Source organism: Miscanthus floridulus, chromosome 9, assembly GCF_019320115.1.
Source record: "Miscanthus floridulus cultivar M001 chromosome 9, ASM1932011v1, whole genome shotgun sequence".
In the NCBI taxonomy this organism is placed as follows: Eukaryota; Viridiplantae; Streptophyta; class Magnoliopsida; order Poales; family Poaceae; genus Miscanthus; species Miscanthus floridulus.
Window position 1 is genome coordinate 113,604,008 of NC_089588.1, and position 26,358 is coordinate 113,630,365.

The 26,358-nt window shown below is 45.1% G+C and overlaps 3 protein-coding genes across 7 annotated transcripts; 1 reads left to right on the plus strand and 2 right to left on the minus strand.

Moving 5' to 3' along the window:
- Positions 1 to 3,807: 3,807 nt before the first annotated feature.
- LOC136482686 (phosphoserine phosphatase, chloroplastic-like) lies at positions 3,808 to 8,367 on the minus strand. The gene is made up of 8 exons (XM_066479890.1): positions 8,220 to 8,367; positions 7,743 to 7,976; positions 7,454 to 7,586; positions 7,265 to 7,372; positions 5,501 to 5,594; positions 4,852 to 5,001; positions 4,723 to 4,776; positions 3,808 to 4,203 (listed from the first exon to the last, which is right to left on the minus strand). Exons 2-8 carry the CDS (start codon positions 7,963 to 7,965, stop codon positions 4,078 to 4,080), a joined length of 888 nt encoding a protein of 295 aa, XP_066335987.1. The 5' UTR covers positions 7,966 to 7,976; positions 8,220 to 8,367; the 3' UTR covers positions 3,808 to 4,077.
- A 1,161-nt stretch (positions 8,368 to 9,528) lies between these two features.
- On the minus strand, positions 9,529 to 14,119 carry LOC136480606 (uncharacterized). Its single transcript, XM_066478102.1, has 3 exons — positions 10,736 to 14,119; positions 9,752 to 10,282; positions 9,529 to 9,675 (listed from the first exon to the last, which is right to left on the minus strand). Exons 1-3 carry the CDS (start codon positions 14,117 to 14,119, stop codon positions 9,529 to 9,531), a joined length of 4,062 nt encoding a protein of 1,353 aa, XP_066334199.1.
- A 7,606-nt stretch (positions 14,120 to 21,725) lies between these two features.
- LOC136482688 (uncharacterized) lies at positions 21,726 to 24,453 on the plus strand. 5 transcript variants are annotated; one of them, XR_010765159.1, is made up of 3 exons: positions 21,726 to 22,378; positions 23,101 to 23,160; positions 24,206 to 24,453. XR_010765159.1 is itself a non-coding variant. In XM_066479892.1 (3 exons), exons 1-3 carry the CDS (start codon positions 22,167 to 22,169, stop codon positions 24,224 to 24,226), a joined length of 390 nt encoding a protein of 129 aa, XP_066335989.1. In that variant the 5' UTR covers positions 21,726 to 22,166; the 3' UTR covers positions 24,227 to 24,446. The 5 variants fall into 5 exon arrangements, 2 of the variants coding, with proteins under 2 accessions (XP_066335989.1, XP_066335990.1); XR_010765160.1 differs by having other exon boundaries at positions 21,726 to 22,359; positions 23,004 to 23,160; XR_010765158.1 differs by having other exon boundaries at positions 21,726 to 22,359; positions 24,206 to 24,449.
- The last annotated feature ends 1,905 nt before the right edge of the window (positions 24,454 to 26,358 follow it).

Here is a 26,358-nt window from a genome sequence, read left to right on the forward strand (position 1 = left end):
GAGGCCGACGCTATTAATAGCGGCGCGCCGCGCGGCCGCGGGAGCGGCCGTACCGCATCGCGGCCGTCGGTCTCGTGGCGTCCGCGGATCGGACGGCGAGGACCCGCCTCGGCGTCGGTGCCTGGGTGGGTGGGGCCCGCGCGGGCGGCGGTTTAGAAATTTCCGATCCGGTTGGCTGCGCGTCGCCATGATTGGGAAAATGATGGGAGGTGTGTTTCGGTGGGCCCCACCCAACGAGTGAGTCACTGACCGTCTGACCTGACCAGTCAGCTCCCGGTCGCTGTGTGCACGGCGCGACGCGTGAGATCAAGAATTCAAAGAGAGAGGAACGTTTTCCACCGCGAATTCAATTCGTGAGCGAATTTCGGCCTGTTCGATGGTTGGTTTCTGGGCTGGTTTGGACTGGCTGGTGCTGGTTTATTGTGAGAGGAAAACACTGTTGGTTGGCTGGTTTGGGCTGGCCGAAACCAACAAACGAACAGGGTGTTTGTCACAAATCGTAGGAAACACCTGAGGATTTGGATTTGAAATCTCTTTCGTTCGAAGCAAAAGCCATATATGGCCACGTGGTCAATTGGTGTCGGCAGCCTTTGGTTTCCTGTTTAATTGACGATTTTTTTTGAGGGGTTATGTGAATTTAGTGATGATGTATACGTGGTTTACTACTTAAAAAACAATGCTGTTAAATATTATAGTAATATAATATATACAAGAAAATATGAAGTAGGGATACTCTAATGCTCTATCACAAAGAATCTAAAAGCATCACCAGCACTATTACCTAAAAACGTCCTCTATTTTCGTGTTTAAGTATAGCCTCTTGTTTTCCAAGGACGACGCTACCTAGATTTATGCCTCAAAAAAAACCTTGAAATAATGTGATCGATTGTTTCATCTTCTCCTTTCTTCTCTTGCCCCTCCCGCACGACTGCCTCACCCTTGAGCAGTGGTACCCCCAATGAGGAGGTTTGCTTTACCTCGAGTCACACCCCTGGCATAGTGGTTGCTCCTTCATCTGTCGACAAGGCGGAGGAGCGAGGCATCAGGCGAAGAGGCGCCACTATGGACAGGGTTTGGTAGCAAGGACGACGATGTGGTGACAGATGGGTGGAGACGTGATGATGGACATGGCATGGTGGTAAAATGGAGATGAGTAGGGCTGGCACAGGGGCGGCGCCACGAAAGTGGGACAAAAGTGGCAGCATGTCGGCGGATGGAGAGATATGGTGGATGGTATAATAACTAATAGAAAAGTAGGCCCTGTTCGCTGGTCTGAAACTTGGCTGAAACTGACTGAAAAGCACTGTTCCCGCTGAATTGTTGTGAGAGAAAAACACTGTTTCGGCTGAAAAAAAGAAGCCGAACAATCCGAATATGGGGTAAGCCGAATATGGGATAAGCCGAACAGGATCTAGGTAGGCACCTGTGGGAATAGATAATGTGAGAAGGGATTTGGAGGGCCTCTACTTCTGATGGGTCACGTAGGACGCCTACAATAACTTGGGGCACGTTTGGATGGATGGCAAGTTTTGCGTAGACATGCTTAGCTAGGGCGAGGCTAACCTTGCTTAGTCCGGCAAGTCAATCTGGCTCTACCTACATAGCAAGGAAAAACTCACACATTAATCGAGACGTCAAGGTAAGGAATCCAAACATGTTTTTATCTTTCGTTTCTCGCTGTGTCATGGGCGGATCTAGGGGTATTCCCTGGTATTCTTAGGAATACCCAACTTTTTTGAGATACTTTTATGTAGATATGTGTATATATATATGTATATATATATATATATATATATGTATATATATATGTATGTATATTGCAATATATATATATATATATATATATATATATATATATATGTATGTATATTGCAATATTCTGTACTGTTTTCGCTCATTGCAGCCCAAATGAGTAAAAAACACGGCCTTTCGGCCTTGCCTCCAAACTTCCTCCTTCCTAGGACGGCCCACTAGGCCCACTCAGGCACTCCACCCCTTCCTTCCTGGCCTCTGACCCACCCCGAGCCCCCGACGCCCCCTCGCCCCTCTGCCTCTGCTCGCACGGACACGGACGGGACGCGATGGACGCCGTGCGGCTAACCCTAGGCGGCGGCAGGCTGCGAGGAGCGGGCTGCGGCCGGCAGAGCGCGACGTGCGTGGCCAGCGCAAGCTGCAAGGGCGCAAGGCAGCAAAAACTAGTGGCAGGCGGCCAGCCGGGTGCCAGGTGCCAGGGGCAGGGGCGCAGGGCTGCAGGGGGCGCCACGGCGGCGGCCTGGCCAACCGGGCAGCCGGCTGCTGGCAGCCCGCAGCCACTGGCCAGGTGCCCAGGTCCCAGGACGGCAGGACTCTAGGTTTATGATCAGTTTTTACTTACAAAAATCATGGCAATGCTAATATGGCCTTATGCAGTGCAACATATAGGTCCAAGTGATCAATAACACTTATTTATGTTTTGTCTTCCCGTAAGAATGTAGCTGTTAGTGTTATAGTTCCATGCATTCTCCATATGACATGAGGGAGGTAAAGTAGTGTCTATTTTATTTAATTGCTTGAGCAGACAACCTGTTTCTGTGATGTGATAATACTACTATGAATTAGTGTATTTGAAATCTAAGCTACCATGTATTGGATTTTTTTTTTCAGACATGGGAATACCCAACTTCAAAATCCTAGCTCCGCCACTGCGCTGTGTGAGGCTAGGCTTGTCTGGTCAGCGGAATCAAAGGTGCCCTTATTTTTTTTCCCACTACCCAAATATAAAGTAGGACCCAAATATTGAGGAGGTGTGTTTAGGTAGCGGGTAGCCTGCTGGTAATACTTTAACCTGCTGAGCTACGTTTAGTTTATGTTTGAACAAAATATTTCGATGTAAAAACTCTTATATTCAAGCAAGCCCTTGATGTAAACTGCACATGATGTTACGTCTTTTAAGATTATGGTTTGAATTCTGCTGAATTTTGTCGATCTCAGCGTATGACCAAATTTGCAAAATGTTACCCAAGTCGGGTCCCCAGCTGATGCTAGTGGACAGCGTCCATAAGAGTTTGATACGGCAGGTGCAAAGCTAGCTGATGAGGCAGCAGGCCACACAATTGGTGGCTGATAGCTTGTGGTTGGAGAAAGCATCGGACGCCACAAGTTGGGGAAAGGGACGTGCCATCTGCTGGTGCACTGCACGCAGCAGCTAGCTACCCCATATATGTCCCTATCTATCTATTGCAATCACAAGGTTCCGAGAGTTAGTATTCTATCTATAACCAAAAAGAATGAAAGATCAGAGGGAAAGAAAGAAAGAGAGATAGATTGGATAGGAGATAAAGGCACTAAGCATCATTAGGTCAGATGGAGGAATCTCCATGGCTTAGTGGTCCTGACTATCAGCAGAACCATGCTTTGTGATGGCGACTGGGAACATATCAATTGCATGATTTAATTTGTTGGTGGAATGGTATTGTTTCTGCAATAAGGCGGGCTCTGTCGGTGTATCCTACCATGTTAGTAGTGCCTGTGCTTTATTCAGTGGTGTGCATTCATCCTCGCAGTGCTGCATTTTCTTCTACCTGATCGCTTCTGCCTTTACACGAACAAAAAAGAAAAGAACATTATTTTTCAAAAAGAAAAGAAAAGAAGAGAAGAGAAGATATCCTAATAAAGCATCGAGATTGAATGGAATCGTTTTTGCCAATAGTTCGGTTTCAAAAGGTTCATAGTCTGTTTCCTAATAGAAATATCATGAGAAATCAACGAAGGCTTCAAATAGCAACAGACATAGCAAAGTCAGCATTCTTGGTTTAATTTAAGACATGCACTATTTGACAGACAAGTCAACAATACTTGCCAAAACAAAGGCGTAATTCAGGCATTCAGCACTTAAACTGTGATGTGATTCATTGCTCACATACCTTACTTAGAGGATACTTCAACTTCACTGACAACTTCGGAACACAACAACCACATCTGTGGTTCAGGATCATGAAAATAAAGTTGCGAAAAAATATACTTTACAACCAGATAATTCAGTGAACTCCAAGAATTACTAGTGAAATCCACAGCTTGAAATTGCGGTAAATAACCAATTTATGACAACTTGGTGATCAGCTCTTGAAAATCAAAAACCACCCAGTCAGCTTCAGCTGCGACTGGCTCTCTCATCTGAACACCAGCATAACAGATGAACAAGTCTGCTCCGCCAGGTTGCCGAGCCTGCAAAGACACGGGCAAATTTATGTAACTGTATACATTTCTATTTTGGTACAGTGTTGTAGTTAAAATTGCTATACACTGATATATCAGAGAAGTCTTGTATCATTAATCTCAATACACTTTGCTAGTTATTTCTTTCTCTGAAATATTCACTAAAGAACAGCTGCCAGATGTCAGTAGCCTCAAACCAATTTCTTTTGACATGTCTTAAGCAAAATTAACACTTTGATCCACTCATTTTTACATCATGATAAATTATATTCTATGCATAAGGTACTCGCCTATTATTTCTATCTCATGCTACATGGACAAGAGAAACAACATTATGAAATTTGGGTGATAAACACAAACAGTGAGAAAGGTTTGCATGCTCATTAATCGAATCAGCCAGGAAGCATCCATATCATTACAAAAAATGAAGTTAGTGTCAACAACTACTGTTTACCCAATAAGACACATTATCGATATTCATATCTATTGTCAGGGTAGAAGTTTTAAAGGCATTATCCAGTCATATACCTCCAGATCAGTTGCACCATCACCAATCATAACAACTGTCTTGTAGCCATGGTCCTGAACAGAAACAAAGGTTAGCACACTAGTAAGAAGTAAAAAGCTGCAACCAAAAGATATACAGTTTAACTAGACCTGTTTTATTTGCTGCACTGCTTTTGCTTTACCCCCACTGCGTGAAGTGGGCTCTGCAGGATCAAATCCAGCATACTCCCCTGAAGTGCGAAATAACAATTGGTTTGCAGTGATGTTTTCAGGAGGAATACCAAGCTCAAATGCCACAGGCTGGAAACAAGGCAAACATAAAAGTGATGATTGTGGGCCACTCGATGATAACCCATTATATATATGTGAGAATCACTTGCACAATACATCCACATTCGCAAAAAAAAAAGGGGGGCAGACCCGTGCCGGAGGCTCCCACATGAGTGGGGTCTGGGGAAGGGATAAACCGAGACAAGCCTTTCCCCCACAAAATCTGCGGAGAGGCTGCTTCGAACCCACGACCTGGTGACTCAGTAAGACAGCTCTCACCACTGCACCAGGCCTCAGTTGCGAATGTGGAATACATCCACATTCGCAACTGAGAATAAAGTGTGGTTTAAACAAATTGTACTTTTTAGATCTTGTACCAGAAGTTACATCCCTATTTATTATTGCAACTGATAATGTAGGTCTATCTTAAACTACAGATATATTAAAATACAGTTTGCTCCATCATTGGAACATAACGAGCATACATATGAAGGTCTATCTTAATCACGTATGATATTACAGGACCTACCTTGATCATTTGTCGGAAGCCTCCTGACACAAGGAACACATCAATATTATTGGATTTTAGCTTCTTAACCAAATCAGCCATTCCAGGAGAAATCCTGCAAACCAAAAGGCAGTTCTATTGATAATCTTGTGAGTGGACCAAGAAATTGTACAATGCTGGTCTGTATGTCTACTTCATTATCTTGATCCAAAGATTCAGAATGAGTTGACACACTTGCTTCCTTGTGGGCTGTGTCTTCACCAGGTAGATTTGGTTTTCAATTCTCCAAGCCCTACATCTACCTGCTCTTGTGCCCTCAACGTTAGACGCCAAATTCTCTAGCTGGTGGAGGAAAGGTCTTCGGCTTATTCCAAAAGATTTGCAAAAGGGGTTCAACTCTTTAGTTATTCTGGTAGCTTGGGAAACCTGGAAACACAGGAACTCTTGTATTTTCGAGCACGCTAGGCCTAGCATTCCAGATCTGCTCCGAGTGATAGCTGATGAATGCAGTTTTTGGGGGGTGGCTGGAGCTTCTAAACTCCAAGAGCTCCTTGCCCGGTCGCTGTCCTTGGCCGCTTAGATTGTGTCTAGGTTGGTCAGGGTTTTAGTTGTTGCCTCTTTTATTTTTTCTGTAAGAGTTTGCTTCTGTTGGAGGTGTGTGTGTGTGGGGTGAAGTTTTTTGTACTTGGGCCGGTTCCTGCCGGCCCTCTGCTTCTTTCTTCTTCTTAATGAAATGACACGCAGCTCTCCTGCGTTGTTCGAGAAAAAAAAGTAGATACACTTGCTTGCTTCTGCTATTAAGTCTGAAATTGTAAGGAAAATAAAGAGAGCAAAGTATTTCTCTGTCATACTTGATTGTACCCCTGATGCAAGCCACCAATAACAAATGTCTTTAATTATAAGATATGTGGATTCATCTTCAGATAATATTTCCATAGAAGAATCCTTTCTAGGATTTTTAGATGTAAATGACACAACCGGACAAGGACTTTTTGATGTGCTATTGAAGTCATACTTGCGTTCTACAATGACACAAGAAAGACTTAAATAGTTTGGCTACGATAGCACTTGAGAGTGGATTGCTGGACAAGATTAATTATGAGCATGTTATTGAAGATTTTATTTCAAAGAACACTAAGGGAATGATGTTATTCAAGTAAAGATTATGCAAACCAAGAGTTCAAAAGGTACTATTCTTGATATATTGCATTTGCTCTGCAGTATATACATTATTTTGGCTATATTTGGTACTTTGATTCAGGCCTCACTTAGAGCTTCGTATAGGGCCTATAAATCTGACAGCATGGCCCTGCACAATAATTAACTCTATTGCAGGGCAGGTGAAACACAATAATGTAGAGTGAGTTCTCTCTTGGTTTTATACTGTATTGTGTATTCAGAGAAATCTTAGGGCACTACAACAAAAGGCATAAGGCAAATTGGCTAAAATGATAATGCTATGGTTGGCTGTACAAATTTGAAGTATTAACTACACTTTTTTTTTTGTCTTGCCATAAAAACAGAAACTCGGACAGTCAATTATTGTTACTAATTACTTTTTGTTCTGCTCAGAGTTAAGTATGACAGTGGAAACAGCAAAGGGATAAACACCTATAAAACATACCCATTATTTCCAAAAGGTAAATAGCCGAGGTGCAGAATCCAAATAAATAAAAAAGGAAGGCTAAGCAATGACGTTAAAATAGTGCCTACTACCATACAGACTAACATGAAGTTTTGAATATGGCAAGCTACCCTTTAAAAAAAAAAAAAAGGCAAGCTTACCTTGGTGGCCTCTTCTTCAGGCATTCCTCCACCTGGGAGAGAGAAGGCTTGATTAAAGACAGCCTGGCTGCCAGCGCCTCCTCAAATGGAACAGTCCCTGTCATGGCCCTGTGAACATTAAGCCAAGGTTAGTTCTTCCCAGAAAAATCAACAGTACAGATGAATCAATCTACACAATGGAGAGTTTACTTTGCTGTCCATTCAGCAACAGCTTTCCCTGCCCCACAGAAATCAGCAAGCTCGTCAATGCCCTCATCCAGGATGACGGTGCTATCAACATCGAAACATACCGCATCAGCACTGCGCAATGTCCCAATAGCCCCTGTAAACATGCAGGCAAGCAATATGCAAGTTACTCCCAACTCACTCACAGTGCAGTTAACGACTCTGGCATGGACACTGCTCAGCCACGTGGTAGACTATCCTAATTAAACATCGTTTGGATGGCTTCCAATCCAATTAAGAAATAATGAAGAACCTTTGGAAGGCAGGGTATTCGCCAGAACCGCGGAGGACCCGTCCTTAGAGACCTCCAGTGCTGCTGCCAGTAGACTACGGCTCTTACAAAGTTTGGCACAATGGAACAGTGGGCTTGTCAAACGAACTGCCACTTGTGAAGCCGGTGGTGCCCGGGTGGACGATGGCCGAGGAAGTGACGGCGAACTCCTCGGACCGGCGTGTAAGCTGCTCAGGCTGGCCATACCATGCGCACCTGCAAATCAGACAAGGCGACCAAGGCTGGTTACTAGCATACCAGACAAACAGCTGAGTTGGAATGACGGCAGGATCGGTTCGGTCCCTGAAAGCTCTAAGTGGCACAAAGCATCGAACACCTCGTGCGCGTGCGCGGTAGTCGAACCCAGGGAGTGGAAACCTCCCCGCTTGAACAGTGAAAATCCATAGGGGAATGATCCGGAGAGGAAAAACCAGGACAAAGAACGGATCACGAGCTCACCTGCGTCAGGAGATTTGAAGGCAAGGGGCGAACGCGCGGCGCCGCTGTTCCTGCTCGTTGAAATCCCAGACCAACTGCTGGTGGTGGCAACTGGCAACTTTGTGCCATCAGTTGCCCAGGGCCCACCCACACGGACACACCTACCCACGGTGGGTCCCAGAGAACAGTCCCTCAACACACCAAATGGGTCCCAGAGAACAGATGTGGGCCCACAATACTCTCTCTGGAATTATCCGTAGCATCCTCTCCTCTCAATTCCGTGCCGGCGCTGGCGCCGGCAGCGGCAAGACGGCAATGGTGGCGAGAGGCGGAAGGCGGCGGCGGCGGCGGTGGGAGTCCACAGCGGTGCGCATCCGCAGGGGTGGCCAGGCGGGTGGGCATCCATTGCAATCGATGGCCCAGCGTCCCCATCCCAACAACCAGACGCGGGGTGACTTTTCTTACTTTGCCGCGTTGACTCGACGGTGCCGGCCGATGATTTGGTCGGTCTGGGTTCTTCCGTGCCCTCCTTCTCCTCTCCACGACTTTGACGCCGTGCTCCTCCTGATCCCTTGTTCTGCGGCCCTCTGCACGGCGCTGAGCAAGCAGAGCCATGAGTAGGACAAGAAGCAGCTAATAAGCCTTGCCTTGTTCTCCCCAGTGTCTTAAGGTATGGATTACGGAGTAATGAGTACTGAACTCTATTTCCTGTTCTTATGCAACATTGGTTAACTTATACACTGGATTTAGTTTTTATGTATTGCTTTTATCATGTAAAAAATGCCCATTGTCTCAAGCATTTAAGAGAGGGGACCGCAGCAGCCCGCAGATAGGCTATATTTACAGCATGATATACAGTTTTTGCAAGAGCATAATTCCTCCTATTATAGAACTTTTGCTCTTTATTTTTTGTTGGGTGAAGGTTATTTGACATATGGAGATACAGGAACAATATTGCTTCAAATTAACAAAATTTTCCTCATTTTTGTCAAGAAATGTGAAGAGAACAATGGAAGAAGTGAAGAACTGGTTGCTCAGTTTCTGCTCCCTCTTTTGCTGCAGTTGTTGTATCATTGAGCTGCATGCTAAGGCCCTGGTTGGCCTTTGTTACGACCCTAACCAGATAGATGGGTTCGCCGGCGTGCACGCGCGGCTGGGAGCACGGCGAAGGCGCCGCCTCGAGCAAGCAACAGAAGGAAGAAGAAGATTCGGGAATTAGGTTTGTGTTATTCGCTGTCCTCCCATCCTCCCACACAGCGAGTATTTCATCAGTTTAACGACAAAAACGGGCCGGGCCCAAAGATTACATCCACGCGGCTCGCAGGCCGTCTTACTGGCCCATCTCAATCAACAGCCGGAGTCCCGTTCGTGACATCTCCCCCTCCTTAAGCTGCAGCGCGCCCTCGCGATGCAGAACCCGCTGACTGCAGCAACGATGATGGTACAGCCGTGGCACGCTCCCAGGTAGCCCAATGTGCTGGACAGGACTCACGTTGCAACAGAGCAACTGGTACAACCCGGTGACCTACTAGATGAAGCCGCTGATCCAGTACCTGGGATGGTGGAAGACCTTCCAGCATGTAGAGAAGCTGAAGCTGATCATCCGTAGACAGGGTGGTGTTCGGAGGTAAAGCTTTCTTGAGCTGTGACACATGCAAAACAGGATGAATTTGACTAGTGGCAGGTAACTGAAGCTTGTACGCTACTTTACCCACGGTTTGGAGCACCAGATATGGTCCGAAGTACTTGTAGCTGAGCTTTTGGTTGGTGCGACGAGCAACAGATTGTTGGATATGTGGTTGCAGCTTGACATAGACCCAATCACCCACAGAGAAGGTTCTTTCCTGGCGATTCTTGTCAGTTTGATGTTTCATACGCTGCTGAGCGCGAGCTAGGTTTTGCTGAATATGCTGCAACATGAGGTTACGGGACTGGAGCCAAGCCTCCAGATCAGGAACTGAGCAGGCATCAGTAAGTGTAATTCCGAAGTGCTTGGGCGGATAGCCATATAATGCCTCAAAGGGGGTATGACCATGGGCCGAGTGGTAGGTGGTATTATACCAAAACTCTGCTAAAGGAACCCACTGAGCCCATTTGTGAGGACAGGAGTGAACCATGCAACGAAGATAGGTTTCGAGGCACTGGTTCAAGCGTTCCGTTTGACCGTCGGTTTGTGGATGATAGGCCGAGCTCATGTTGAGTGTGGTGTCAGTAAGTTTGAAAAGCTCTTGCCATAGGTTACTAGTGAAGAGGCGATCGCGATCTGAGATGATGACAGATGGCATTCCGTGCAATTTGTAGACACTGGAAATGAAAGTTTGAGCCACAGACAGGGCAGTGTAGGGATGGCTGAGGCATATGAAGTGGGCATATTTGGTTAGTTTGTCGACAACGACCAAAATAGTGTCAAATTGCTTGGACTTGGGTAGACCTTCGATGAAATCAAGGCTGATAGTGTGCCAAGCATGTTGGGGAACAGGCAACGGTTGCAATAAACCGGGCAAACGACAATGCTCAGGTTTAGCCTGGGCACATACCTCACAGGCATGGATAAAGTCAATGACAGACTGCTTCAAATTGGGCCAGGCAAACAGGGCACGTACCTTGTGATAAGTTGCAGTAATGCCACTATGGCCTCCCAGACCACTGGAATGAAGTGCCAATAGCACTGCCTGATGTGCTGCTGTGTGATGGCCTAGCCAAATTCTGTTTTTATATTTGATGAGACCATCAGATAAGGTGAAACCTTTATCATTGGATCCAGTGAGGCTGAGTTCTGTGAGCAGTTGCTTGGTCTGATCATCCTTGGTATAACCTTCCACTATGATTTCTAGCCACCTGGGTGTACTGGTAGAGATGGCTGCCACTGTGCTAGGTTCAGCTTGCCGAGATAAAGCATCAGCAGCCTTGTTTTCCAACCCCTTCTTGTACACTATCTTGTACTGCAGCCCTAGGAGCTTGAGAAAGGCTTTGTGCTGCATCCCTTCCTGTAACTTTTGTTCTCCCAAATGTATGAGGCTTTTATGATCAGTGGCTATACTGAACTCTTGATGTTGCAGATAGGATTTCCATTTGGTAACTGCCAAGATGAGTGCCAGGCATTCTTTTTCATATGTAGATAATGCTTGAGTTTTGGGACCAAGTGCCTTGCTAATGTAAGCCACAGGGTGGTTGTCCTGGGAAAGCACAGCACCCACTCCTGTGGAGGATGCATCTGTCTCAATGGTGAATGGCTTGCTGAAATCTGGTAGGACCAGAACAGGGGCTGAGATTAAAGCCTGCTTGAGAGCCTCAAAACTCATTTGCAATTGTGGTGTCCAGTGAAAGAGAACGTCCTTCTTGAGGAGGTCAGTTAATGGTCGACTGATAAGGCCATAATTCTTGATGAATTTGCGGTAATAACCAGACAATCCAAGGAACCCTCTTAACTGTTTGAGATCTGTTGGAGTGGGCCAGTTGGCCACCGCTTCAATTTTCTTGGGGTCTGTGGCAACTCCCTCGGCACTGATGATGTGTCCCAAGTACTCCAAAGTCTGTTGGGCAAATGAGCACTTAGAGCGCTTGAGGAAGAACTGATGCTGCTCGAGGATTTGAAAAACCTGCTGCAGCTGTTGCAAGTGGGCATCTAGTGTTGGACTGTAGATTAAGATGTCATCGACAAAGACCAGCACACAGTTGCGGAGCAGGGGCTTGAAAATTGTGTTCATTAAGGCTTGAAATGTGGCAGGGGCATTGGTGAGCCCAAAGGGCATTACCCTAAATTCCCAATGCCCACTATGTGTTTTGAAGGCTGTTTTCTCTTCATCAGCTGGTTGCAGTCTGATCTGATGGTAGCCAGAGCGCATATCCAGTTTAGTGAACCAGGCTGCTCCATTGAGTTCATCCAAGAGTTCATCAACAACTGGCAGAGGGTACTTGTCCTTGACAGTGATGTTGTTGAGCTGTCTGTAGTCCACACAAAAACGCCAGCTGCCATCTTTCTTCTTTACCAAAAGAACTGGGGAGGCAAAGGGGCTATGGCTGGGCTTAATAATGCCATTGGTTAGCATTTCTTGGATTTGGCGCTCAATTTCATCTTTCTGAGAAGGTGAATATCTATAAGGCTTGATGTTGACAGGTTTGACACCAGGAATCAATGGGATGTGGTGATCAAACTCTCGAGGTGGTGGAAGGGAATCAGGCTCTTTGAAAAGGTGGGCATGGCTGTCAACAAGGTTTTGGATGGATGGTGGGATGGATTGGGTGGGTGTGGTGGTTTGTGTTTGACTAAGATGTATCATTTGAGCCACTCCCCCTTTTCTGAGCAGACCTCTCAATTTCCTTGCCTTGAGCTTGTGACAGGTAGACAGTTGGTCCTTTACGCCTTTGAGACTAATTCTGTGCCCAGAATAAGTGAACCGCAACAATTTCCTCTTCCAGTGGATCCACATAGGACTAAATCTCTCCAACCAATCCATACCTAACACCATGTCATAGTAAGGTAATGGAAGAGTGCGGACGTTGGTAGAGAAAGTATGCCCCTGAGTCCACCAAGTAAAATTGAGGACCTGCTGTTGGCTCATAATCTTTTCACCATTAGCCACAGTGACTGTTACAGGAGGAGCTGATGTGAGATCACACTGTAAGGTGTCAGCAGTCGTCTGACTGAGGAAGGAGCTGGAACTGCCTGAGTCAATCAGGATCAAAATTTCCTGACCATTGACCAAGCCTGTGAGTTTGATGGTTTTCCTGCCTTGTACCCCTACTGTTGCAGCTTGAGATAAAGAAAAGACCTCGTCTTCACTGGATTCGTCAGAGGTAGGCTCAGACTTGTTGGGTTCTGGAAAAAGGTCCATAACTTCCTCTAGGATATGGAGGGAGACCTTATCAGGGCATTTATGATTCCGGCCCCATTTTTCACCACACTTCATGCATAAGCCTTGAGCACGGCGTTGAGCTCTGAGTGTAGTCCATTTGTCCTCCCACTGGGGTTTAGCGTCTTCAGTTGGAGTGGCGCCCAGAATACCAGGTGCTGCTGCCTGAGGTGGCTTGGCTGGAAACTTGTTGTACTCGCGATAATGGCGCTTGCCAAAATACTTGGGTTGAGACTCCAACACCTCAGCCTGCATAAGAGCCAGTGACAGAGCCACATCAACTATTCTCGGCTTATGTAAAACAATAGCAGCTCTGATGTCAGGATGTAGCCCTTGGAGGAATTTGCTAACAAAGAAAACATCATCTAGTTGATTGTTATGAACAAGCACTTTATGCATGACAGTTTGGAATCTATCATAATAGTCCCGAACATCAGAGGTTTGCTTAATGCTTAGTAATTCCAACATAGAATTGTGGTAGAGATCTTTGCCAAATTTAGATTCAATAGCAATACAAAGTTCAACCCAATTATCTACCCCATGCTGTGCTTCGTAAGTTTGTAGCCATAAAGCAGCATGCCCTTTGAAATGAAGGGTGCCATACTGAGCCCAACGATGCACAGGAACATTGAACATATCAAAATATTTTTCCGCTTTTTCTTTCCAGACTTTTGGGTGAGACCCATCAAATTTGGGAAACTGGGCCTTAGGCAGACGACAGTCATTGGAGGTAGGTGCAGCATGATAATGAACTGGAAAGTTGGGGGTGGATGACTGACCATTGGCCAGGGGATGAGTGAGGAGCAGAGTCCCCCCATCATGCCCCTGTGGTGATGTTGCAGCGCCGAGGCCCATGGCCCGCCCCTCTTCCTCGCGCTTCGGGGCCGATGGCGGAGCGTTGTGCGCTTCCAACGCCGCGACGCGCGATGTAAGAGTCTTGATCTCCATGGTCAGCTCGGTGGATGCGTGATCGACCTCAGGACGCCAACGATTGAAAGACTCCATGAGCAGGAGCATGGACTTCATCTGCGCGCTGAGCGCATCGAGCTTTTCTTCAGCAGTCGCCATTCGGGAGGTGAGGGTTGGGGGTTTGGGTTTGCGCGCCAGCGAGTGGGTTGGCTGGGATGGCAGTGGTGGCGGATCGACTGGAAGCGGAAATCGATGGGGAAACGGAAGGAAAATGGATCTGTCTGGTGGAAACTTACCAGCACAGTGGAAGCGGCGCGGATGGAGGTAGGGGAAGGAGGTGGTAGGTAAGTTGAACGGCGACGCTGGCGGATCTGGCGGTGGAGATGCGGGAGATTCGGCGTACGACCTCGCTGCTGCTCGGGATTCAACCGTCGGCGACGGGATTTTACGAACCCGAGAAAGCGATGGATCGGATGGCTTTGATACCAAATGTTATGACCCTAACCAGATAGATGGGTTCGCCGGCGTGCACGCGCGGCTGGGAGCACGGCGAAGGCGCCGCCTCGAGCAAGCAACAGAAGGAAGAAGAAGATTCGGGAATTAGGTTTGTGTTATTCGCTGTCCTCCCATCCTCCCACACAGCGAGTATTTCATCAGTTTAACGACAAAAACGGGCCGGGCCCAAAGATTACATCCACGCGGCTCGCAGGCCGTCTTACTGGCCCATCTCAATCAACAGCCGGAGTCCCGTTCGTGACATCCTTTAGGCCCACTTGGGATTGATATATTGGATTGGCCTGTACTTTATTCAGTGGTGTGCATTCATCCTCGCAGTGCTGCATTTTCTTCTACCTGATCGCTTCTGCCTTTACGCGAACAAAAAAGAAAAGAACATTATTTTTCAAAAAGAAAAGAAAAGAAAAGAAGAGAAGATATCCTAATAAAGCATCGAGATTGAATGGAATCATTTTTGCCAATAGTTCGGTTTCAAAAGGTCCATAGTCTGTTTCCTAATAGAAATATCATGAGAAATCAACGAAGGCTTCAAATAGCAACAGACATAGCAAAGTCAGCATTCTTGGTTTATCTTTTTAATAATAGTTGTCAATAATTTAGATTCAATTTTTTTGATTTTTTTCGAATTAGAGTCCTTAATGGTAGAGTCATATTTAACATATATGATATTTTTTCTTACTGATCATAATATATTATATGGCTATTATTGATTAATTTTTAGGATTCAGCTTTTCCTGGTGCGTCATGAAAGCTGTTCAGCCAAAAATATTCTTATTAATTTCTAAGCTAAGCGAAAAAAGATTGATACCTGCAAATATTATTCTCTTGTTAGTTATAAATATAATACAATATGATTGGAACTTGCTAAATCATTTACCATGCTTTAGGTTCAGCTTTCCTGCCACATTTACTGCAATAGTAGTGATCAAACTTTTTGTCGAGTTGTTTCTTACAATCACCTCTACTACATGAGATGTAGGACCATCCAAATTTTGTGTTAATTGCATTTATTGTGGCTTCAACAGTAAATATCTTATCCTAGAAGCACATATACATATCATTAATACATATGTAAGCTTTTTGGAAGCAGTGTATAATGTTCAAACAAATGCATACCTGATGTGACGAGTCATACAAAATCAAACCAAATTCTTCTAAAGTTCTTCTATTGTATTGCATTTGCTCCTCCAATGTCCCTTTTATGTGGTTGTCAATATGAATCTCTTCAACACTAATACCACTTGAAGATATACCTTTTTCATAAAAAGAAATCTTACCATGTTAGAATGTAAGCTACAAATATAAAACAGAAATACTACTATTTAAATTTGATTAACCTGTTACGTGCATTCATAGCCTCAGGAATTGGTAAATCCATAAAAACTTGTGTTGCATTTGTTGATGACAGAGAATATCCTGCAAAATTATAATTATTTATTTTTTCTCATATGCTTGTTCAATGGCTAATATAATTGATGTAATCATATTAAATGAAGACTTACTGCCAATTTTTTTCACAGTTGTAGATATTATTGCAATGACATGAGATTTTGCCCTCTCATCGATTTGCTCAACTTTGCCCCCCCCCCCCCCCCAAAAAAAATCGAACATTTACTTCTTGCCCACTACAAATTCCGAATTGAAAATGATGTAATTTAAGATGTGTCAAAACATAGAAAAATTAATCTAATTTAAGTTGTGCAAAAACATAAGGAAATACCTTCAATTCATCAGTTCATTAGGGTTGCTATAGTAGCATGCATGTAAACCATTAAAGTTTGGTAGTTTGGGAAGAAAAAAAAACTACTCGGTCAGGAGCACAATATCATGAATTTTGGTAACTCCGAAGTATGTTCTGGTTTCTTCTATCTATCCAATGTGTGTTGCAACTCTTATGACATCTATGATACATAAATATGAGTTCTTATTATCAAATAGTGATCAGAATAGAGGAAAAATATAAAAAATATAATGTTAGCAGTATGAAGGGTCGAGATGGCGACTAGAGGGGGGTGAATAGTCCTTTCTAAAATTAATCACGTTAGCTAACCGAAACAAGTGTGGAATTAAAACTATCGGTCTAGCCAAGACTACACCCATCTATCTATGTTCACTAGCACCTTGCAAAGATACTAATCAAGCAACAAAGGTGCCGGACTAGCTAGAGCTTTCCTAACAAATTCTAGAAGCAAGGTCACACAAACCTATGTCACTAGTACTTTAAGCTACAAGGGAGCTCCTACACATGCTAGTAAGCAAAAGCACAAAGCTAACTAAGCTCACTAGCAATGCTCAATAATAAGGCAACCAATGCCAAATTAGAGAGCACCATTACTTAGCTACACAAACTAAGTAATGTGACTAATAAGGTTACACAAACCAAATTAGCCACGTAAGAGAGCTACTACTATGCTACACAAGCATAAAGGTAACTAGCAAGCTATACAAGCTAACTAATTACAATAGCAACAACACAAGCTTAATGTATATGAAAGTAAACGCAAGCTTGTGTAACGGGAATGCAAACCAACGGGAAGAACAAGGTTGACACGATGATTTTTCTTTCGAGGTTCACGTGTTTGCCAACACACTAGTCCCCGTTGTGTCGACCGCTCACTTGGTGGTTCGGCGGCTAATTGGCATCACCCGCCAAGCCCGCACGTCGGGCGCCGCAAGAACCTACCCCAGAAGTGAGAGTAGCTCAATGACACGCTTTACTAAAGTTGCTCTTCGCAGCTCCCACGGGGCGAGCACAATGCCCCTCACAAAGCACTTCTCCGGAGCGCCGCACAAGCTTCTTGCGGGCTTTCATGGAGACCACCACCAAGCCATCTAGGAGGTGGCAACCTCCAAAAGTAACAAGTACCACCAGCTTGCAACTCGATCACCTAGTGCCACTCAATGCAACCTCACGATGCAATCGCACTAGAATCGCTCACTCACACAATCATCCACTATCAAGTATGTGTGAGATGGAGGGCTCTCAAGCACTCTCAAGCATGGACACAAAGTCCCCCAAGGTGCTCAGCACCAGCCATGGCCGAAGGCCACTTCTATTTATAGCCCCAAGGGCTAAACTAGCCGTTACCCCTTCACTGGGCAACTGTCGGGTCGACTGGACGCTCCGGTCGTGTTGACCGGACGCTGGACCTCAGCGTCCGGTCGCCCGATGACAGCCACGTGTCACCTGCGTTCAACGGCATTCTTCTGATCTCAACGGTCATCTTCAGACCGGACGCAGCAGCTTCAACTGACCGGACGCTGGACCCTCAGCGTCCGGTCGTTTATAGTAAGGTACCAACCTTGACCGGACGCGTCCGGTCGTACGTGATCGGACGCAGCCTAGCGTTCGGTCAAACTCCAGCTCCTGCGTCATCATGCATCAGCCTGACCAGACGCGCCCTGCCAGCGTCCGGTCACTTCCAGTGCCAGCGTCCGATGCACCAAGTGAGACTCTGTCTTTTCTGTGTAGGGCGCCGGTGGCACCGTCGGACTATCCGCACTCTACGGACGGACACTCCGTCGGTGGAGTTTCTTCACCAAGTTGATCCACATCAACTCCAACTCTATCTCCTTTGTAAATGTGCCAACACTACCAAGTATACATCACCATGTGTATGTGTGTTACCTTTTCACAATCATTTCCCAAAGGATGTTAGCCACTCAACTTGCCACGCCACTCGATTCTAGCGACGATGCAAAGTTAGATCACTCGAGTGGCACTAGATGACCGATATGCAAATAAGTTTGCTCCTCTTGATAGTACGGCCATCTATCCTAAACCCGATCATAAACTTCTCTACACACCTATGATCGATGAAATGAAATGTTCTAGGTTATACCTTTGCCTTGCGCATTCCATTCCATCTCCTCCAATGTCGATGCAATACATGCACCAACACGATCAACAATGATATGATCCACTTCATATCATCACGTAATCATATTGGTTCATCGATCTTGACTTTACTTGCTCTTCATCGTTGTCATCGTCCATCGGTGCCAAGTCTTGCTCAAGCTTCACCGCCACGCGGTCCATCACTCCAAAGCCTTCGACTTGCCCTTCACGCTTGTAACCGGTCCATCAAGCCAAACCTTGTCATGATCTTCTCCACCTTTGATCACATGACTCAATGTCATGTCTCATATGTATTTAAGCTCCTTCATCACCACATGTGTGAGCTTTGCAACATCTCCAAGCCATTTTCACCTTCATGGCATATGTTGCTCACACACATGTATCTATGGACTAATCACCTGTGTATCTCACATAAACATAATTAGTCCACCTAAGTTGTCACTCAATTACCAAAACCAAACAAGGACATTTCAATCTCCCCCTTTTTAGTAATTGATGACAACTCTACAAAGATATGGAAATTAAGCTCTTTTGGATTCATGTTGCTTGCCCAAGCAATTTTACCATGTGAAAATAATTTTAGACAAGTACCACAAACCCGAAATGGTAGTACATATGTGCTAGAGTATTTAATTTGGAGCTTGCACATATGCATAGATTGAAATTGTGGGAGAGTAATTACTACAAAATGATGCTAAGGTATATAGAATAAACCTTTGAAGCATGTACCAATCGGAGTTGCACCTTGAAGTTCATACTTAGCACCATGGTTAGCTAGATATCACTTGGCAATAAAAACACTAGATACCTTGTGAGATCAACATTAAAAGCAAGGTACTAGCATTACTTGAAAAGCATACCAAGTGTCTAGCTATCATTCTATGCATGCTAGTTATCAAATCATCATTCAAGTTCTACAACTAGCATACACCACACAAGCATGCATATTGAATTTGAAAGCTTATGCAATGCAAGTAAGCACATGAATATGCACATATCAAATGCAATCAATCAAAGTTCATGAGCTTGCTCCCCCTACTTGTGTGCTTCTCTTGTCCAAGAATTTTGATCTATCTCTTTTCTCCAATGTTGCTCCCTTTTTGTCCATGTTCATGTCCAACCTCTATTTTTATATCTCATCTCTCCCATTGTACAATCTCTCCCTCATTCAATCAAGCTTTCATATCTTTGTACAATCTCTCCCCCTTTGTCATCAATTTCCATAAAAGATGTGCTTCTCATTGATGCAAAGGTATGCATTTGGGGTAGATGGTTGAGGCTTGAATCTTGCATTTTTTATGGACATCACTTGATTGTTGGAATGACACCACTTGTAGATACCACTTGTAACTTGTATCTTGTGTAGGGCTTCTTGAGATACCACACATAAGATTTTTGATCTTGATACCAATTTATGTGACACCTCCCTCTATGTGATAGCATGGGTCATTCATTTGATACACTTGAGCTCTTGTAGGTGAGGGATGCATTGCTCATTTGATGATCACTTAAAGTTGAGGATCACTTGTGGAACCATCATCTTGCATGATCGATACTATGTATAGATACCACTTGTAGGAAGTGAATACCATTTGAAAGAATCTTCTAGTATGGAACCACTTGTTTGATTTATCAATAAAGACTATTTTTTGAACATTTGCTATCTTCATGAGTACCACTTATAGGATATTACTTGAAGGTTGATCTAGACATCACTTATGAATTTTTGATGAAATACTTGAGTCTAGATACCATTTGAAACATACAAACTAGATATCCATTTGCATTGTTGTCTTGTGCTTGTACTCTTATCATTATCATGAGCTTCTATGATTGACTTGAACTAAATTGATTTGCCTAAGCTTCCAAGTCCGGTTTGAACCAATGACAAGCTTCTTCACACCTCCCCGGATGTGTCGGTGCTTACGTAGACTACAGTTATTTTTATTTGCATTTACTTTATATCATATTTTTACTTTTATAAAAAAAATGAATTAAAAGAAAAGTAACGATCCGGCTAAAACAGCGTCGTTGCAGCCCAAACAAGCATTTGGTAGCAAAATTCTAAGGGAAAATTGGATCCATACCATCAAAAGAACCAATCTTTAGGTATCTACCATCAAAAGAACCAACTTGAGATATACACCATCAAAAGATCACAATTCTATAGCTATCTACCATTCCGTCTGCTTCCGTCACCTTCAACGTTGGGACAAGGCCGCCGCCGGCAACAGCCTGTTGTGCTTCCTCGTAGTCCTAGATGCGCTCTCTGCAGCAGTTTCGACGGCGGCGGCGGCGGCACGAGCACCAGCACCGGCTCCGGCGGCTCTGGCTTCCGCTTTCAGCGTCGCCTGCAGCAGGGCGAGAGTGGCCCCGACGGGCATGTCGCGGCTGGCCAAGAAGCACTTGATGTCAATGCACCCCATATGCTTGAGCTTCTCGATCCCGGTGTCGGTGAGCTCCACTCGGCGGACGTCCTCCCTCCTCGGCTTGCCCCACTTCACCTGGCAATTCCACTTCCAATCCGATGGGCGCTCAAGGAAAAAGAACTTGGATCTCCACCCGCTGCTGCTGCGCAGAGCGCCGGTGAAGAGGCGGCGGCTACCGTCGTGGTAGGGCTGGAAATGGTGCCACCCCGTCGGCTTGCCCTCGTGCCTGTGAGCGCAGATGGTGAAGAAGTACCGGAACACGGACACCAGCGGCTCGACGCCGGCGTCGTCGCAGCGCAGGACGAAGGCGGCCAGGTAGCTCCAGGCGTTGGGGGTGAGTTGGGACGGCGCGAGGTGGTAGCGCCGGAGCACCCTCGCGTAGAAATCGTGGAGAGGAAAGCGCAGGCTGGCCTCGAGCGCGGCGGAGCACACACACAGCATCTTGCTGGAGCCCGGCGGCGGCGACGTGCAGGCTCTCCACCCCAATTGATGGGCGCAGACCGGCGAGAGCTCGCTGGGCACCCGTGCTTGCGGCACAGAGCGATGAGAGAGTCTTGGGTGGTCACAGTCGACGTGATCTCCGACGCCGCCGGCCACGACATGCTGTGGCCAGCAGCATGGCTGTCGCTGAAGAAGAGCGAAGTGACATCGTCGAGCTCGGCTGCCACCTCGCCGAGGTGACGAGGTGCTGGGGCGCAGATTTAACGTGAACTTCACAGATTTAACGTGAACTTCACAGAAGTGGTAGATAGCTATAGAATTGTGATCTTTTGATGGTACATATCTCAAGTTGGTTCTTTTGATGGTAGATATCTAAAGATTGGTTCTGGATCCAATTTTCCCAAATTCTAAAGGCCCAGAAAGTGATCCTGTCACTTACAACCATCCGATATAAGGAACGGTGGAGATTTATGCTACGGTCAGTAAAACCAACATCCATTTTCTACGCGTCTCCCCAGTCCAGAGTCTTACCCTTCTCTCTCACGGAGCGCCGCCGCCTTGGTGTCCACCCCGACCCGTACCTGCTCCTTGGTGGATCCGGCAAAAGGGCACATGGATCCAGCGCCTAAGAGCCGGTGGGACATCACCTCGTCGGCTGCCGGTGAAGAAGACGAGGCGGAGGTGCTGCGCCGCGTGATGGAGCTCCACCTCGACCTCATTCTTCGCTCTCCGGTGGATCCGGCCGTGTCCTCAGTCGGCGAGGAGGACGCGTCGTCCCTTAGCGAGGAGGACACGGCGGCACTCTTCTGGCAGCAGCGGATCTTGCGCTGCTCTCAGATCCGTGCGAATCTACGAACGGGGGAGCAGCAAGCTACAGGCGCGGTGGCCGGTGGTGTGCGCGCGTGCGCTTGTGGCCTGAAGACGGCGCGACGATCTGGCCCCCTCCCTCCCTGATGCCTCCATGGGCAAGGCCGCCAATCGGGGCTGGCCTGGCCTCGGCCGGTTGGGACCCGCCCTAGCTGTGCACCAGGCCACCGCTGCCAGGCCCGTGGTCAGGCGCCCCGCTGCTAAGACCCTAGCCTGCGTTGTGCGCATCGGGATGGCTGGCCGAGAAGGCAGTCGCGCTGCCCTTTCTGCTCTGCGAGAGGGCCAAGGTCCGAACCCCCTACTGCGGTAACTCGTGTAGCTCATTCTGTAGAAATATTTAATCATTACTATGCCGCACTTGGTTACATTAGATTGGTTTCACTAGATTGTGCATATCAGTCTACGTGATGACTCAAAGAAAAATAACATGTACACACACTTATATTCAATCACTACTGTGATGACTCAAATAATCTTTGGATGTGTGTGTTTGTTCAATTAGAAATGATACATGCAGGCTCACCTGTGTCTTCGTGTGTGTCCAGATGCTGTAAATGGTGTTTAAGCCAATTTGTTATATGGTTGCCCTAGGAATTTTTGGAGAATTTAACATGAGTTCAATTAGAGGCTTGCTGCCTGTAGATCCAGTTTCTCTAATGTGCTAGAATATAGCACACTGATGGATCAGCATGCTTGTTATGTCTGAAAATTCATATGCCTAGCTGCTAAATAATTTATTGCTGGAAATTCATATGCATAGCTGCGAAATAATTTGTGGCTGAAAATTCATAGCCTAGCTGCTAAATAATTTTCGGTTCTAAGTAGCTAAGTCCAATTATTTCTGATCTTAAAATTCAAGTCTGAAAATAATTTACGGCTGACCTGTACAAATTCCAAAGCTGATTTACTAAGTTCTGTTTTCTTTACCCAGTCCAGGGCAAAGTGGGACTGCTACTGTTTTGTGCTTCATTTTTCAACTGTCCAGTTTAGTCAAGTTCTTGATTCATGATGACTTGATGCTGCTACAGGAGGTGAACGAGATGTGGGCTGGTCTTGGCTACTGCCATATTGAACGATTTCTGCTGCAGGTGAGTCGTGCTCGTTGACTAACACTTGCTTGGCAACTTTAGTAGCTGTGCTTTTTGCAACTAATAAAATTTGTGTGTGTGCATTTTCTTTTCGTTTTTTAAATGATTCTGTTCTATCATTACAAGTTGTCTCAATTGTTGATGGATGGCTAATGCAACCTGACACTTGTAAAATGAGCTAAGATATAATTGAAAAATATGAACATATTTGTGACAAGTCATAGACTTTTTCTAGAGTAATTCTCTCATTGCCACCAAATGTTAAAGAGAGTGCTTGCTGCTGCAGCTGCAGCTGCTACAGTAATTGCAGAGAGCAAACTGCAGCTGAAACCAACAGGTCCAAAAATTTTCTGTAGTCAGTACGGGCTCGTCATTTTAGGCTTGACTATCTATGCAGTTGCTATCTATTCATCTCCATTAGATCTTATGTGATTGAATTCAACACCTTTTTTTTTTTTACTGTCATGTACTATTTTAGCGCAGCCTGAAGTCCATCGGTCTAGTTTGCTGAATGGCAAGTGCAGTCTGCAGAACCTGGGCTTGTTCCCTGTCTTCGTATCATACTGAATTTCAGCTGCTGGAGACAGGATTTTGCATACTCCATGCACATATTGTTATTTGCTGAGCATTCTAGAAAAGGGAATTAAATCATGTAGGGGCATTTTTTTTAAACGGGAATTAACTGCATGCATATATTTATATACTATAGAAGTAAACAGCTGGTAGATGTAACCTGGATCGTTACCATGATGCTTTGATCTGTACATGTTGAACAGTCAGGAACCACTTCTGAATTTGGATACGTGCATTGAGATAACTTGCAAATATGCTTGTGGGTGTGGGAGCAAGCCAAGTATTGATTTGATTGCTCACTTGAACTGTAGCTTGTTTAGTGATCAAAGTCAGCATTTATTGTCACGTTTTAATTGTGCCTTTGTTACCTGCCAGTTGTAGCTTAATCAGAGTTTTGCTATTTTGCTTTGGAGTGCAAATGGTCTCCATTGGAATTAAGGATGTAAATTAACAATGTATTATTACTTTGTAGGTTGTGCTAGAAGGGACTTAACCGAGCAGGCCTCTGACTTTTGACTTCCATCATTGAAAGACTGAGCAGGCCTTTGGGACATGAACTATTTTGGCTGGAATGTGGATATGAAAATGAAAATGAGCTTTATTGTTTCGTAACTGTGTACAGTTTACTTTAATTTGAAGTTGTATTAGCTGAATTGTGTATATGGAAATAAAAATGAGTTTTATGGTTTTGAAACTATGTACAGTTTTGTTTTGTTTTGTTTGGGTTGGCCTAATAATAATTTTGTATGGGCCTAATCTAAATAGCCTAGGAAAAAATTATGTGGGCTACAACCCAAATAAATGGGATTGGGCCATTATAAGCTTGCCTGCTACGTGGGTTTAAATGGGCTGAATTTTAATTTTATGACGTTATAGGAGTTTGCCACCTCAGCGCCACGTCAAGTAGTCATCCTACATGGCATCTACCTACGTGGCGTGGTCCAAAAAAAACCTATGACGTAGAATCAGCTGTCATAAATGTTTGTGACTTTTAAAATCAGTGTCATAATGTTATGACTAACACATGAACGTCACAGCTCACAAGTTGTCGCTAAAGACGTGCATCTTTTGATATTTCATTTTTCGTCAACTTGGTGTCGCAAATAGTTGCTTGTGACTTATTTTCTAGGTATTATGACATATATCAAATGTCAAAAAATGGCACATTTCTTGTAGTTATGGACGTGTACACCACTCTGTTGGATGGATTTTCTCGCAACTTCTTTTCCTGAAAAAAGAGATATTTAATGCAGTCCGGAAGATGTGTTTGTTTTTTTTGTTGGCGGTGATAGATTGGATCCAATAACATATTAACTGCATGGACGTACAAGTACTTGGTTGGATGAGTTTGTTGGCCTAGATGCCTCCGATATCTTTTATATTAAAGAAAAAAAGATATTTAATTAACCATGGACGTATACCACTCGGTTGGATTGATTTTCTCAAAACGATTTTTCCCCTAAAAATAGGTATTTGTCTTTTTAAAAATTTTTAATGGTAGAGGCGGGTAATTTCTTATATAACAAAATAGATCCAAGGGTTATCGGTGGCTATAGACTTTCCTTTCGAGGGCCGGATGTTTCTAATTAACATGAGAATTTCAAGCATTTATCTTTTTTTCTTAGCGCATCTTGTGAGAGTTAACATGGAGCCTCCGTGAAAGCTCTAGTTTGGGTTTGGTGAATTGATGAAACCCTAAGTGCTAACCTAGTTTATCAAGTGATCATGAGATATGTAGCACATTCTAAGTTGCGAAGCAAACAAAGATCATAGCATGATGAAGATGATGCCATGGTGATGATCAAGTGCTTGGACTTGGAAAGAAGAAAGAGAAAAAACAAAAAGCTCAAGGCAAAGGTATAAACCATATGAGCTATTTTATTTTTGTGATCAAGGCATTTAGGGAGTGTGATCACATTTAGGATTGATAGCCGTACTATTAAGAGGGGTGAAACTTGTATCAGAATGCGGTTATCAAAGTGCCACTAGATGCTCTAACTCATTGCATATATATTTAGGATATAGTGGAGAACTAACACCCTTGAAAATGATTGTGAAAATATGCTAACATATGTGCACAAGGTGATACACTTGGTGGTTGGCATATTTGAGCAAGGGTGAAGAAGTTAGAGGTGAAATGGAGTTGGTCGCAAAGATGCTGGCGTCGGTCAAAGGACTGGACGCTAGGTCGCTCAACGACCGGACGCTGAAGGGCTACGTCCGGTCGTGTTGTCGGTCAGCATAGTAAGAAGTCACAGTGTGACCGGACGCTGGCAGGGTCCGGTCGAGCATGACCGGACGCGTCCGGTCGGCAAAAGTGGATTTTGGAACCTTACTGTAAATGACCGGACGCTAGGTGTTCAGCGTCCAGTCAACTCAGGCGTAGTGTCCGATCAAGACTGATGACCGTTGAAGTCAGGACACGTGGCTGACTGCGAGCGACCTGACGCTGGGAGCTCAGCGTCCGGTCAACTGACCGGAGCGTCCGGTCAGCCCGCAATGAAGGGGTATAACGGCTCTATTTTGTGGGGGCTTCTATTTAAGCCCCATGGCCAGCTATAGCTCACAACTTTGGCCATTTTCATTAATATAGCAACCTTGTGAGCTTAGCCAAAGCCCTCCCAC